The sequence below is a fragment of the Otolemur garnettii genome, unplaced genomic scaffold (genome assembly GCF_000181295.1).
Source record: "Otolemur garnettii isolate 467f Iridium unplaced genomic scaffold, OtoGar3 scaffold00014, whole genome shotgun sequence".
NCBI classification, from domain to species: Eukaryota; Metazoa; Chordata; class Mammalia; order Primates; family Galagidae; genus Otolemur; species Otolemur garnettii.
In genome coordinates, this window is record NW_003852409.1 from 8,630,294 (window position 1) to 8,646,349 (window position 16,056).

The following is a 16,056-nucleotide window of genomic DNA, read 5'->3' on the forward strand; positions in this document are numbered from 1 at the left end:
TCCTGTTTATAAGGCAATTGGATATATTCAACAAATTCTCTAAGAAATGTATGATTGGGGGAGGTAGTCCTCAGGCCAGGATAATTGGGTCTCTTGAATACGCAGAATCAGGGACTTTATCCCTAGGGAATCCTAAGTTTTTGACTTACAACCTTAGGGACTGATGAGGTTTGTAAAAATAAGTGCTGAATTTACCTACTTTAAAAGAAGTTGAGTCTCCTTTGAGTAAGTGTCAACTTAAGGATAAATTATGGAAAAACTAGAGTTGCATCATTAATTGTTATGCTTAATATGTTTTATTTCTTAGACACCCTCTCAAGAAAGATACATGTACAGACAAATAGCCTGATTGTGGCCATCCTTTCTCAGATATTTTTTAGGAAAGAGTAGCCACTATCTTTCAAAGAAGCTTCTGATCTCATCTGAAAAATGTAAATGAAATTCAAATTCCTGGGACTATTTCCTATTACTTAATAGCATGGAATGGTGTGAATGATTTTAAAATCCAGTCAGAAGGTAAGATAGAAAAGATTTTATCATAATTTTTTCAAAATGGAAACATCCTATCAACATATATTATTAAAGATTTCTGGGTTAATGTGGTCATTGCCTATGCTTTTAAAATATGAATATATTTGTGAATAAAAAATAGAAAAGCCCAGGCACCACATGCTAAAGTAGTATATTTTATTTAATTTTTTCTTTTTAATTTCAATATAATCCAATGGTCTGCAGTCTCTTTTGAGATCACATGATTAAATCATACAAGGAAAAGAAAGTTGCTTGCAATATAATAAACTCTTATAAATAGTAGGCTAATGGCTATTAACTTCAAGTATTTGATTCCACTAGTATCAAGGACTAGTCAACTAGATTATTACATGGTTATTTACATATTATTCATATATAAAATATGTCCAGTAAGGGTTTGAGAAAACATAAAGTTAAAGGTGTTTATGACAAAAATAAGATTTGAAACAAATAATATGAGAGAGAAAGGAGAAGTAATTATAAGTGTTAGTTTAAACCCCAGGCAATCAAGGCAGAAGAAAACCTATTAAGATTTTTTTTCGTTTCCAAGAATATAATAAGTCAAATTCCCCTATACTAGAACTTAATTCCCCAAATAGACCTGAAAGGAATTTTGGGTAGGTTTTAATTTGAATTCATTATTGGGGATAGCTTTATAAGTGGTTTTCAAAAGAGGCAAATGTATCCTTTATGTGTGTAATTATCACATGGACTGTGGTTGGAAGTTCAATGCATCTCATTAAATTGTAGTTTTACAAAATTTTTACATCCTACAAATAAGTAAATATTACAGTATAGTAGTGAAAATAATGGAGACTTGGGAATTATAAAGATAAGCGTTTACACTATAGTTCCAGCACTCACCACCCCAGTATGAGATACTGAAATTTTTCCTTAAACTCTAAATCTCAAATTAATTTTCTTATCTGTACACAAGCCATAGTAGTAATTAGGTTCCTTTGAAAATTAAAAGATAGAAATTATATGAAGTACCAAATACCTAGTAAGACTTCACCTGTTGTCAATTATCCTTACTTTTGTGAGCTAAAATAACATGTCTTTCAGACTGGTATGTTAATTAAGGATTAGAATTTACAAAATCTATAAATTGAGAGTTGGCATGTCGACCAAACTTTGCTCAACATCAGTGGTCTTGATCCCTTTATAAGAGCTGGAGAAGATTACAGGACTGTTTCCCCTATTGAGTATTTAGAGTACAGACATTTCATGTCTTTCAGTGAAAAAAGCTTAGTACTTTATCACACTTTCAAGTAGCTAAGTTAATAAAGCAAAGCAAAACAAAATAACTTCTAGAAAGCTAGATATTTTTTAAAAGTTAGAGAGCTTGACTTATGACTTGAATTAAAAAGTCACAAATTTTGCTCTATGACACCAACACAGTGCCCAGATGAAGCCCCAGAGCAGTGAAACAGAGTGGCTATTTCTTATAAAACCAAGGAGCTGTGAGAGAAAGATTAGCAGATGGCTAGGATTTAGGCTGGTTTAGAGCCTTTCCAAGTATGAATTTCACCTTCTACTGACTGTTCTGTTCTAGACATCTATACTCTGCCATCTGTTTTGAGATCATATGATTAAGTCAGGAACACAGATTCTTTATCTTGATGTACCTGCTGAAAAGACCACTACCTGAAAAAGTTTGAATGTGGATAATATCTTTCATTATTCTTGCAATGCTCATGTAACTTTTCAGAAGCAAGGGTTTTGAGTACTGGGATTATAAATGCTCTAGGTCCAATCAAGGAAATAATGCGTTCCAGGGGATCACTGTAAGGGCAACTGAGCCAGAGTGTGTCTTCTCTAGACTTTGGCAGCAATCCTGTACTACTTAAATTGCTTTAATAATTTTTACCCTAAGTTTATCATCTACCAGAATTATAAACATATGCTTCAGTATTTTTGATTTAATTATTTCATGTATATTTATTTTAGAACTTTAGATAACTCAGGAAAGTAGAAAAAAAGCTATCTAAAATAATCATTAACATTTTGCATATTTCTTTCCAGCCTTTTTATTCTGAATTATCTTGGTTTAGATTTTGGTTTTGCAAACAACACTGTATACTGTTATTTTGTTTCGGCTTTCACTAGATTATTTTAAATATAAACATCATTTTTGTGTACATACTAATTCTCCAAAAATACTATATTAGTAGCAGCAATAATGGCCTATCAGTATATGTACTATACTTATTTAACAATGCCCCTTATATTAGGCAAGAATAAAAGGCTGTTTGAAAAGATAATACCCAATAATGACAAAGATGAAATTAGTTGATACTGTAAGTCCCATGGAAAGTGATATATTAGAACTATTCAGAGTCTTATAAATCTTTATTCCCTGATCCTAAGGAGATTCTGGTAACCAGTTAAGGACATAAAGCTCAATACAGAAAAACTTTTAGGCTCAACGCTGTTCAGTAAAGTGTTTGTTGACTGCTCCTTAAACGTTTACACTAGCATTGCGAAAGTAATGCAAATAATTTACTCTGTATTTTTTACTATCCTTTTTTCATTTGAAAGCATGAAAGAGGTTTTATGATTTCTCAAAGGTGGTTTCTCTTATAAATATTTACAAGTGAAATTTTTATGGCAGCAACCATATCAGAGTTGTTAGTATACCAAATGTATGTCATAATGATTTTCTGAAATTAATTTCAATTAGGAATCAATGTTTAGCAGATATTCATAGAAAAGCATAAGAATTCTACCTGATTCTTATCTTCCCTGCAAAATCCACAGCACAGACCTTCAAAGTCTCTATTGGAATTTCATTGGCAGATTCATAGTAGGTTGATACATGAAGTTACAGTCAAATTCCAATAATAATACTAATAAAGGGTATATGCTGGTCTATTCTTTGTAATGTATGTCTGCAAAGTTGGGTACAGCTTGACTTGGATGAGAGGGCTTGCTTCTATAGGCAATAGAAATATGAACATTCCTTTATAATCGTTAAATTGGCTGACTACTGTAAATTGGAGTTTTCACAGAGAGTAGAATAATCTGTTGTCAAATGGCTATCACTGAGAGAAATTCCAGAAACAGAAAACACTAAGCAGAAATTGGCACAATAGATAATTTTTCTTTAGGATTATATTTTAAAGTTAGGTAGAAAACCATGAGGATAAAAAGGTATCTTCAAATGATATTCTGTGATTTATTTACTATAAAGAATATCTATGCTTTAAATTTTCTCAGATTAAAATCATTTAACTCATAGTCTTGTTGCACAACTCAGGGAACTGAACTGAAACAAAATTCCTTTTATAGGTAAAATATTAGCCCTAGCTGCAAATTCAACAAGTAGATAAGGAGTGATTATCATGTGGACAGAAATGAAAGGCAGATTCTTTGCAATTTAGTTGCTAATATTAATATATCTAAAATCTAAAGAACGTGAAACTGATTGCAATAAACTACATAACATTTTACTCCAAAGTTTCACCAGTGTTCACTTTGGCATTGTCTACTGTCCAATGGCTATTTGAGTCACCAATACTCTCCAATGGTATTGGAGACAGATGGTCTGAAAGGTCTTACTACTCATGTGTGTTCTGCAGATAAGCACTGTAAGCATTACCTGAGAAATGTTATTAAATGTGGATTTCAGAACCCACTTCAGATCTACTGAATTAGAATCACAGAATTATACTGATGATAAAATTTAATATGTGTGAACATATTTGTAAACTACAAAACCCTAAGCCAGTGAGATTGTTAATGATCAGTATGGTATGAAAGAAGTAAATCTTTATTCAACAGATTAATGCATGCTTTCTCCAAAATACTGATTTTCAAAGTGGGGTCGGTGGGTCAACTTCTTTAGAAATAACAAGTGCTTGTTAAAATATGCAAATGTTTGCCTCAGATCTTGTGCATCACAATCTCAGGAAACAGAATACAGAAACCTGCCTTCTTAATAAGCTACCAAAATCTAAACTCACCTCTGTCACCACCACTCTGACGAGTCCTGACACTCTTGCCCCAATTAACTCTCACTTCATATGATAATATTGTACAGACTCATTAAAACCCAGATATGAAAAAGTGAAATGGAAAGGACCAACTGGACAGAGATTGATTTCATACTGCAAGGACTTTCTGAGTACCCAGAGGCTGAAAAACTTCTTTTTGTGATGTGCTTGGTGATGTACCTGGTCATCCTCCTGGGGAACAGCACTTTGATCATCCTGACTCTCCTGGATGCCCGCCTCCACACTCCCATGTACTTCTTCCTTGGTAATCTTTCTTTTCTAGACATTTGCTACACATCCTCTTTTATCCCCTCAATGCTGATACACTTCCTATCAGAAAAAAAAATCATCTCCTTTACTAGATGTGTTGTTCAAATGTCTGTCTCTTACACTATGGGATCCACAGAGTGTGTGCTCCTAGCAGTAATGGCATATGACCGTTATGTGGCCATCTGCAACCCTCTGAGATACCCCATCATCATGAACAAAGCCCTTTGTGTTCAGATGGCAGCTGTCTCCTGGGGATTGGGCTTTCTCAACTCATTGACAGAAACAGTTCTTGCAATACGGTTGCCCTTCTGTGGAAAAAATGTCATTAATCATTTTGTTTGTGAAATATTGGCCTTTGTCAAGCTGGCTTGCACGGATATTGCCTTGAATGAGATTATTATAATGTTGGGCAATGTAATATTTTTGTTTTCTCCATTACTGCTGATTTGTATCTCTTATGTTTTCATCCTTTCTACTGTACTAAGAATCAATTCAGCTGAAGGAAGGAAAAAGGCTTTTTCCACTTGCTCAGCCCACATGACAGTGGTGATTGTGTTTTATGGGACAATCCTCTTCATGTACATGAAACCAAAATCTAAAGATTCTGCTTTTGATAAGCTTATTGCCCTGTTCTATGGTGTGGTCACCCCCATGCTCAATCCTATTATCTATAGCCTAAGGAATACGGAAGTACAGGGAGCAATGAGAAAATTAACAAGTAGACGCAGGTTCTGGGGGAAATAGTGACACACTGACAATTTCGACTTTCTGTAGAAAATAAGTTTATGAATTTGAGGGGAAGAATTTTAAAGATAAATAGAGCAAAAGAACTGAAGGTCATATATATGGAGTCACAGAATTTCAGAGTTAGAAAGAAATTTGAATATGAATAGTTTATTTCACTTTATGGAAATGACTCATAAACATATACAGATATGTAGTCTAAAAAGTGAAAGTAAATTTTATAAATAAGAAAAAAATTAAGCCCTTATAAGAAAATATAGCCTGTATGTCTGTTTAACAATTAAAACACATTTTTAGCCATGTCTTTTAGAAAACTATTTCATAGTTTTTTTATTGTTGTTGTTTTATTCTTGCTTTTCCTTTTATCCAGGGATTTGATCTGGCTCCAACCTCTGTACCCAACTACATACTTCGTCTTCTTTACTTCCCCTTTCTCCAAGCCCTTTGCATATGCTGTGTTCCAATTACTATGTCATTAACTACTTATATCATTTTATTTCATACCTAATGACAACAGCATATGCTATCTCATCTGCATTTTCACATTTCTTTCTTTTCTGGTAAAATTCTAACAATTTCATAAAGACAGGTCAAGGTTACATCCTCCACAACACCATCCAAAATTTTCCCCAAGCTAGTTATTCCCTCTGTGCTGCTTTGACCTTTACCTCCACTATAGCAATTTTCCTTTTATATTATAATCATTTGTTAGCTTCTGAAATCTTTTCAGTGGCACACTGTTCTCTGTATAAAATCTAACATCAAGTTAATTACAAACAGTTGGCAGTTATTTACTATTGAATCAATTGATAAAAATTCAAAAGGATAGTAAATATTGGTCCAAGTATATGATTTAATACAGGGAGATAAAAGAACTAGAATTTATGTATAATTTCATTTACCAAGTGACAATTATAAAATATTTTGGCAAAATAACAGCTAATTATTTAAATCAGGGAAAAATAAGGGAAGACAAATATTGAATAAACTGAAGAGATTACTTGGGCTGAGTAAGACAAAACCATAGTGTATATTATTCTCTAATGAGAAATTGCTGAAAAAAACCTGGGAAGCATTATCCTTCAAAACACAACAACAAATCTAGAGGCATCACACTCCCTGATTTCAAAACAATTTGGTACTGACATAAAAACAGACATATCAACAAATGGAACAAAACAGAAATCTCAGAAATAAACCCCAATATAGTATTTATGGTCGATAGATTTTTCACAAAGGTAACAAGAATACATGATGGAGAAACAGCAATCTATGCAACAGATGGCTTGGAAAAACAGAATATCTTCAAGTAGGATAAAATTAGACCTTTCTGTCACACCATATGTGAAAGTCAACTCAAAGTGTGAAAAAAAAGATTTACACCTAAGATCTGGAACCATAAAGTACTGGAAGTAAACATAAGGGGAATGTTCTACAATGCTGGTCTGAGCAATGATTTCTTGGCTAGAACACTCAGAGCACAGGCAACAAAAGCAAAAATAGACAGATGAGTTTGCCTCAAACTAGAAAGCTTCTGCAAAGCAAAAAAATAATTAACAGAGTAAAGAGACAACTTATCAATTAGGACAAAATATTTGCAAATCATACATCTAATAAGGGGCTAATATCCAAAATATATAAGTAACTCACACAACTAAATAGCAAGAAAATAAATAACCTGATTTTAAAAATGAGCAAAGGATTTGAACAGACATATCACATAAACACACACATAAGAAGAAGACAGAAAACTGCCCAACAGACATATGAAAAAGTCTTCAAAATCTCTAATCATCAAATTAAAACCATAACAAGATATCATCTCAAATTTGCTAAAATGTCTAATATCAAAAAGATGAATGATAACAAGAATGTGAAGAAAAGAAAAGCCTTGGACATTATTGTAGGGAAAGTAAATTACTACAGCCATTCTGGAAAATAGCACTGAGGTTCCTCAAAACACTAAAAACAGAATTACCATATGATCCAGAAATCCCACTGCTGAATGTATAAGGGCTGTCCAGAAAGCATCCTGCCATGCATATCTCTATTTTTCATATCACATGACTGGATACCTTCTGAACAGCCCTCATACATTCAAAGGAAATGAAACCAGTATCTCAAAGAGGCATAGGTACTCCATGTTCATTGCTGCACTATTCACAAAAGGCAAGATATCCGTATGAATGGACAGATAAAGAAAATGTGGTGTGTATATAACACACACACACACAAAAAAAATGGAATACAAATACAGCCTTAAAAAAGAAAACTCTGTCATTTACAATAACATGGATAGAACTAGAGAACATCACCCTAAGTGAAATAAGGCAGACACAGAAAGACAAATACTCCCAATTTTAGCCCAGGAATATGGGGAGAGGAGAGAGGGAGGGGAGAGGGAAGGGGAGGGGTGGGGGAAGGGTGGGTGGAGGGAAGGTGATTGCTGGGATCACGCCTATGGTTCATCCTATAAGGGTATGTGTGAATCTTTCTAAATGTAGAGTATAAATGTCTTAACACAATAACTAAGAAAAGACATGAAGGCTATGTTAACCAGTTGGATGAAAGTATTTCAAATTGTATATAGAAACAGTACACTGTACCCCATGATAGTATTAATGTATACTGTTATGATTTAATAAAAACTAAAAAAAAAAAAAGAAAGACAAATACTGTCTGATCTCACATATATGTGGATCTAAACAAGTCAATCTCATAGAAATTAATAGTAGAAAGGTGGTTAATGGAGAATTGGGGTGAGAAAAGGACAGGAAAAGGAAAGATTTTGATCAAAGTATACAACATTTCAATTAGAGTTTAGGAGAAAGTTTTAGTGATCTATTACGCTGCATAGTGACCACCATTAATAATAATAATAAAGTATGGTGCATTTCAAAATTTCCAAAAGAATAAAATTTTAATGTTCTCACAGCCAAAAAAATTAAATCTGACCAAAAATAAGGTGATGGGTATGTTAATTAGCTTGAGTGACTCTTTCTATGATGTATACATAGATCAAAACATCACATTATACCCCACAAATATACACAATTATTATTTGCTAATTAAAAACATATAAATAAATTTTTTTAAAGGATAAACAATGCTTCTTAAATTTATGATACAGTTTTATTATCCCAAGTTAAGGAGCTACTGGAAATAACTAACCACATTCGTGAACTATTATCTGAAAGAAAGTCTACAAATTCATATGAAGCCATCATTCTGACAAGGTATTACACAATTTTTGAAGAGGTAACTTAAAATCTAATTTGTAGCATGTTTTTTAATGAAGCATCTCCAAATTTGATTATTCATCCCCTCATTTTGAAGGGCCCTTAAAAATATCTCACGTGAACTGAATATTATGTGCCGCTCTGGCCCCCTTAGGACACCACAAGCTATGATCTGCCATTCCTGCCATTTCCTTGGAATATGATGCTGCGGCAGCACTACTCTCTAGGGTGACCACGTATTAGATCATCCAAACCAAGTCAATTTTGATAATGAAATACAATTTTAACAATTACACCAGGGCAACGAGTGTTAACTGGAATGTTATGGGCAAATAGAAAAATATATGGTTACCATTTCATGGTTGATTCCCTTAGTGTTGTCATATTCCAAAGCCACAAAGTGTTTTTTTAAAAAAAGTGGACATTATACTTTGTCATCAGCACCCAAAAACTGTGGGTCCTGGCTCACAGTAACTATTTAATGTCTTCCCTGCATCTGATTATTTTCAAGAACTTAGACCTAGGTTCATGAAGTCAGGCAACAATCCCTGGAATTCCTGTCCTGGAATTCAAGCTGATAATATATTTCTAATTTGAGGCACAGTGAATCCCATTAACATAATGGAATTGTGGGCTAAGGATAGAAACGGATGATAAGGAATCTTCGTGAAAGGTTATGGTGAACTTTAGGAATACTGAGATCTGATGTCTAATTAGAGTATATTTAGAGTTTTTTTTTCCTTTTCTGCATTATCATTACTTTATATCTTACTCAAATCTTCAGTTAGTAAGTAGACTCTTAGAGCTAGCTGTACTTCAGGAAATAAAGGGCAAATCTGTGTATCAGAGGAAACAAACTGGACAAAGAATTACATCAACATTTAAAACACTGAAGAACAGGCAGAAATGATTAGCAGCGAAGCCTAAAAAGCTGCTTCGAAAAAAAATTGATCAGATATAATCCAGAGCCTCTAAAGATGCCCCTCTAAACACCTGTCAGAAATAATGTAAACAAGACAAAATACAAAATAGAAATCCTGAAGCAAATGTGATAGCAGGTAATACCCCCAAAATAAATGCAACATTAAAATAAAAATTAACACATAATGGATGAAAACATGAAGCTTGAAAATATGATCAAGAAAAATATAATTAGAAAAGTTACAAAAATAACTTTAAAAGCTGGGGGCTACAATAACTGAAGAAATAAGGTAAATAACAGAAAAATATTACAAGTTAAAACCACCTAAAATGTAGGCCCAGCATTCCCCAGTAAGAAACTCTTATTGGATCGGCAATACATGTCATAAATAGGGAACCAATGGGACAGAGGAAAAACAGCAGCTTTACTTTCATCAATGAATGATTTGACTTGGAAGTTATTTACATTTAATTTTCAAAGAGCATTAAAAAATAGTTATTTGATTCCAAGTCTAAGGCAGTTAAATCCCATGTATAAAGCCCATGTATAATAAGGTCCTTGGAAAGAAGACTGCTGAACTCAGAATAATAATATAAAGCCTCATAGTGAGAGAAGAACAAAAAGTTATAAAAATGACACTGCTCCAGAATTAAAAAGTTTAGGAGTATAAAGCTACCTATACAGAGAACAGTCCACTATACATAGTTTAACGTTTAACAGTCCACTATACATAGTTTAACGTTTAACAGTCCACTATACATAGTTTAACAGTCCACTATACATAGTTTAACTATACATAGTATACATAGTTAAATTATTTTAGTAATCATAATATTGGAAAACCAGAATTCTGAGTTATAAAAAAATCTCAAACTTGGCTCGGCACCCGTAGCACAGTGGTTACGGTGCCAGCCACATACACCGAGGCTGGTGGGTTCAAACCTAGCCAAGGCCAGCTAAGTGACAATGACAACTGCAAGAGAAAAATGGCTGGGCATTATGGCGGGTGTCTGTCATCCCAGATACTTGGGAGGCTGAGTCAAGAGAATCATTTGAGCCCAAGAATTTGAGGTTGCTGTGAGCTGTGATGCCACAGCACTCTACCGATGGTGACATAGTGAGACTCTGCCTAAAAAAAATCTCAAACTTAATTTAATTCTGTCTTTTAAAGAAAGTAAAGAACTATGAAATCAGTTTTGGGGGCAGCACCTGTGGCTCAAAGGGGTAGGGCACTGGCCCCATATGCCACAGGTGGCTGGTTCAAACCCAGCCCCAGCCAAAAACAGCAAAAAAAAAAAAAAAAGAAATCAGTTTTGAGGCCAGGTATGGTAGCTCACACCTGTAACCCTAGCACTCTTGGAGGCCAAGGTGGGAAGATCACTTGAGCTCAAAAGTTCCAGATCATGACGAGAAAGAGTGAGACCCTATCTCTACTAAAAATAGGGGAAAAAACAGCCACATGTTGTGGCAGGTGCCTGTAGTCTCAATTACTTAGGAGGCTGAGACAGGAGAATCCTGTGAGCCCAGGAGTTTGAGGTTGCCATGAGCTAGGCTGATGCCACAGCACTCTAGCCTTGGGCAACAGTGAGACTCTGTCTCAAAAAATAAGTAATTTTTTTTAAAAAGAAAGAAACTGGTTTTGAAAATAATTTTATCAAAAATCAAGGGGGAAAAAAAGATATTAACTTGTCTGGAAATCTCCGTATTATGCCATCCCTCCACTCGCCCTCAGTCGAGCTCTTCAAAAACAAAAGCAATAAGAAGAGAAAACAAACAACAACAAAAAGTCATTGATTCTTAAAACACTTAAATTTATTTATTTACTTATTTTCATTGGTACTGTATCAGAATATGTTGGAGCTTTAGAGCTTTGAGAGAGGAATTTGAAACAGCAGCGAGAACTATTTGTTTTAGTTTTCTAATTGATTTCCACCTTGTGATTATACTATTCCTTGACCCCTTATAATTTACTTGTTAAAAACTTTTCTTCTCAGTAGGTATTTTACTGCTTCTTTCACATCCTTGTTTCTGAGGCTATAGATTAAAGGATTCATCATGGGAGTTATCACACCATAGAACATGGATATAAGTTTGTCAGTAGCATCCAATTCATCTAAATTAAGCGTCTCTTTAGACTTGGGCTTCATGTACATGAACAGGATGGTCCCATAGAATATTATAACCACAGTCAGATGGGCTGAGCAGGTAGAGAAGGCTTTGCTTCTCCCCTCAGAAGAGCGGATCTTGAGGATGCTGGTGATGATTAATGTGTAAGAGATAATGATTAATAATAAAGGAGTCAATATGAATAATGTTGTGGCCACAAGCATGATGAACTCATTGCCTGAGATGTCAGCACAGGCCAATTTCATGACAGCCAGAATTTCACAGGAGAAATGATTTATGACGTTATTCTGGCAGAAAGGCAATTGTATTACAAATACTGTTTGTACTGCAGAGTTAACTATTCCTATGATCCAGGACCCAGCTGCCATGGGCACATAGGAATGCTTGCTCATGATGGTAGGATATCTCAGAGGGCTACAGATGGCCACATAGCGGTCAAAAGCCATCATACCCAGGAGCACACACTCTGTTGTCCCCATAGCCAAGCCAAGGAACATCTGCACTGCACAGCCAGAGAAGGAAATGGTCTTTCTCTCTGAGAGGAAGCTCACCAGAGTAGAGGGAATGGAGGTGGTGGTGTAGCAGATGTCCAAGAAGGAGAGGTTGCCCAGGAAGAAGTACATAGGGGTGTGAAGGTGAGAGTCCAAGATGCTGATTAAGATGAGGGTACCATTACCCAGAAGGATGACCACATACATTGCTAGGATCAGCACAAAAAAGAGTAACTCAAGCCTTGGGTAACCAGAAAGCCCTTTCAGAAAAAATTCTACCAGGATTGTCTGGTTTTCCTGTTCCATTTTACCATCTCTTTTCTATCTGTAAGGCAAGGCATATTAAGACAAATATTTATTTTACTATGATTACTTTCAAACATGTACCAATACACAAGTACCATACTTCCAGAGAAAAAAATAAAATAAAGAAAGGGCAAGACCAAACAAAAAAAAAAAGAAGGCAGCAAAGAAGACAAAAAAGAGGAAGAGAGGAAAGTATGAATGGAGAGAAGGAAGGGAAGAAGAAATTAACATGTTTCATGAAATGCTCAATATGCCATTTAATTCATTTAATCTTATCACAGTTCTGGGCAAGGGCTATTATTATCCACATATTTCAGATGAATAAATCAAAGCAGAAATCTTTAGTATATTTGACCAAAAATAGATAGTGTGTGTGTGTGTGTGTGTGTGTATAGGGAATGGCACATAAAACTAAACCTTCCTTGCTGATGCCTAAGCTTTTTGTCATATTGTAATCACATACATAAATTAGAGATTCTAATAAAAATGAGAATTACATTATGTGTAACTGAATAATATACCATTTTTATTGGCTATAAATCACTACACAATAGACCAATGCTCTTGTCACACCTTGAAATTTTATTGCTATGTTTATTGCCTGTCTTGCCCAGTAGAATGCAAACTTCATAAGGGTGGATACTTACTCTTGTTTATTTTTACACTTCCAAGAGCTAGACTAGAGTGGGCACAGAAGCAGGTGTGCAAAAACATTTGCTGGATTAAAGAGTAAAAATCAAAGACAAAATATTTACTAACATTTCTTACTCTGTGACAATCCTCTACTAATTGTTTTCTTTGTACCTTACCTAATTTAGTCTAAAAAGCAACTATATGAGGTAATTACTGTTTTTATTTATGTCACCATTCCTCTTATATAGAGGGGGGGAAACAGCCATGGAAAAGTTACATAATTTGCTTAAAGTCAATTTCATATACTTAAATAAATGATAGAGCCAGGACTTAACCCAAAACAGTATAACTGCAGAATTCAAGTCCCTAACATTCATTCTACAGAGAGTATTTAGTTCATAGGCTAGATTACCTTATAATCTGATTGATGAAACTAACACTTCAAAAAAATGTGATTAATTAGAAAGAAGCCAGATTTTAATGTAGTGATTTGAGAGCAGTTGATTTTGATACTTTATATTTTGCTAGAACATTATTAATATCTACAGCAAAAAATGTTTTGTCATAAAATTTCATTTAATCCTTATATTCTTACGTCCTCCCTTATATGTACATATGATAAGTTCTCTTATTTTCTATTACTCTTCCTGTCTAATTTTTTTCTCTATTTGGCAAACAAGTCAAATATTAAAGGCCTTTTCTTATATTATGGGTCTTTTTTAAAAAGCAACAAGAAGAGTTTAGGATAGATTTATTCTCTTTCCTTTTTTTGTGTTTCATTAAATTGTTTTTGTATTCATAACTTTCTTTAGCATATTTGTATTTTTTTTAATTTCACAAACTTAGGAGAAAAATTCATTATTTTTAATTCTTAATATTTCATCTTTCTCCTTTACATAGCTCTAATTAAGGTACTTCCGCTTATTTTGTTTTATTATAGATTTAGATTTTGAAGAGAAATGTTCTTTTCATTAGTATCTAGACAATTTTTTGTTTACCTTTTAATTTCTTCTTTCATCTAAAGTTACTAGGTGTGTGTTTCTTCCTAAATATCTAATTTAGTTATTAGATATTTTTGTTCCAATTTCATTATTTATTTCCAAATTTTATTTTATTATGATAACATGACCCATAATTCTCTAGTTATGGACTTTTGGATAGCCAATTACATGATACATAGTATAAATGTTAACAAAAATGTGATTTCTTCTTCAAAAAACTATATAGTTTCATATGCCCACACAAAACAGGCACACAGTATACATACAATCAAGTTTATAAATGTATTACAAATATTTGAAATAATTACTTATTTTTTTCCAACTTGATTAGATCAACTCTATATTAAATATTTGTAATCAAATTCTTCTTGTATATCTAGGGTCATTTTGTATTATATGTTTAGCATCTGTGTTATTTAGTTTATGCCGGTATTTGGTTAATACATCTTATTCATAAATTTTAAGTGTTATCATTAATTGATATATTTTTATCCTATCCGGCATTTTAAAGTTTAATTCTACTTTTATGATATTGATGTTACACTTCTGCTTTATTTTGCCTGCTATCTCTTTGTACATTTTTTTTATTTTTAACTTCTCTTTCTCACTTTTTTTAAAGTATACTGCTTATAAACATATTACACCATAGGGATAGAGTAACCAAAACAGCATGTCACTGGCATAAAAATAAATACACAGCTCAATGGAACAAAAAAGAGAAGACAGAAATAAAGTCATATACCCACAAACAATTGATCTTCAACAAAGCAAATAAAAAAATACACTGGGGAAAGGATACCAGGATGAACTCTTCTGGACATTGGCCTAGGCAAAGAATTTATGACTAAGGCTCCAAAAGAAAATGCAACAAAAACAAAAATAAACAAATAGTACTTAACTAAAAAGTTTCTGTACTGCAAAAGAAGTAATCAAAAGACTATTCCTCCTACAAAATGGGAGGAAATATTTACTCCAATCCTTTGGATGCCAGTGAACCAGGTGGCAGAACAAAAAAATCATCTCAAAGATATGCCTTTTATAAAGTTCAATTCACTACATAAAAAATAAAAATTTAATAAGGTGCCAGTATGTTTCAAAATTTAAAATACTTGGCTGACATTTTTTGATTATTTTATCATCTTTAGAAAGCCTTTCTACATAAGAATTACTCACTATTACCTAATTATGACCTCATGATAGAAAAGCAAATATTCAAAATAGTCATCAATTTTATGTGGAGACATATAAGGATAATGTCTAAGCTAGTCTATTTTTGTCTGTGCATTACTTTAGAAAATTATCTTTTCCAGATCTCAGGAGATTATATTATACACATATTGAGTTGTTTAAAATTTTCCAAATTGGTCACAGTATTCTCTTCACATGTTTCTCGGTTGAGTCCCTAGCACCGTACCTAGCATACAGTTCAACTGGTTCACAGTTGACTGAACCAGATAGACCTGAGTTATTGCTAGGGAAGGATAGCTAAACTATTGTTTATTATGACTTCTACACTAAAGGACACACAGTTTGCTACCTAATCAATTAGCTACAGTAGTTGACACAGTTTCCAGTACTTTGTAATGCATTAAAACCCTGCACACTGACAAAAAGTAATGTGCATGTGCTGTACAAATTCCTTTCAGTTTGTTGCACAGTTGTCTTTGCGAACTGCTTCTTTGGTCTCTTAGCTCTTCCCCCCCCCCACTCTATCTCAGTGACTAGTCTCTTAAATTTCTTTTCCAATACTCAAAGTCTCTCCAGAGTGAAAAGAAATATTTTCAAACTGATTTAACC

At 33.7% G+C, this 16,056-nt stretch overlaps 2 protein-coding genes across 2 annotated transcripts; one reads left to right on the forward strand and one right to left on the reverse strand.

Annotated features, from left to right (window-relative positions):
* Positions 1-4,604: 4,604 nt before the first annotated feature.
* On the forward strand, positions 4,605-5,544 carry LOC100944798 (olfactory receptor 13D1-like). The gene has a single exon (XM_003785372.2). The coding sequence runs from the start codon at positions 4,605-4,607 to the stop codon at positions 5,538-5,540; it is 936 nt and encodes a 311-aa protein (XP_003785420.1). The 3' UTR covers positions 5,541-5,544.
* A 6,047-nt stretch (positions 5,545-11,591) lies between these two features.
* Positions 11,592-12,715, reverse strand: LOC100962843 (olfactory receptor 13C2-like). The gene has a single exon (XM_003785191.2). The coding sequence runs from the start codon at positions 12,623-12,625 to the stop codon at positions 11,669-11,671; it is 957 nt and encodes a 318-aa protein (XP_003785239.1). The 5' UTR covers positions 12,626-12,715; the 3' UTR covers positions 11,592-11,668.
* Positions 12,716-16,056: the final 3,341 nt, after the last annotated feature.

What these genes read in the sequence shown, in the direction of transcription:
- LOC100962843 (XM_003785191.2), bottom strand. Translation starts at nt 12,625, where the DNA reads ATGGAACAGGAAAACCAGACAATCCTGGTAGAATTTTTTCTGAAAGGG.
- LOC100944798 (XM_003785372.2), top strand. Translation starts at nt 4,605, where the DNA reads ATGGAAAGGACCAACTGGACAGAGATTGATTTCATACTGCAAGGACTT.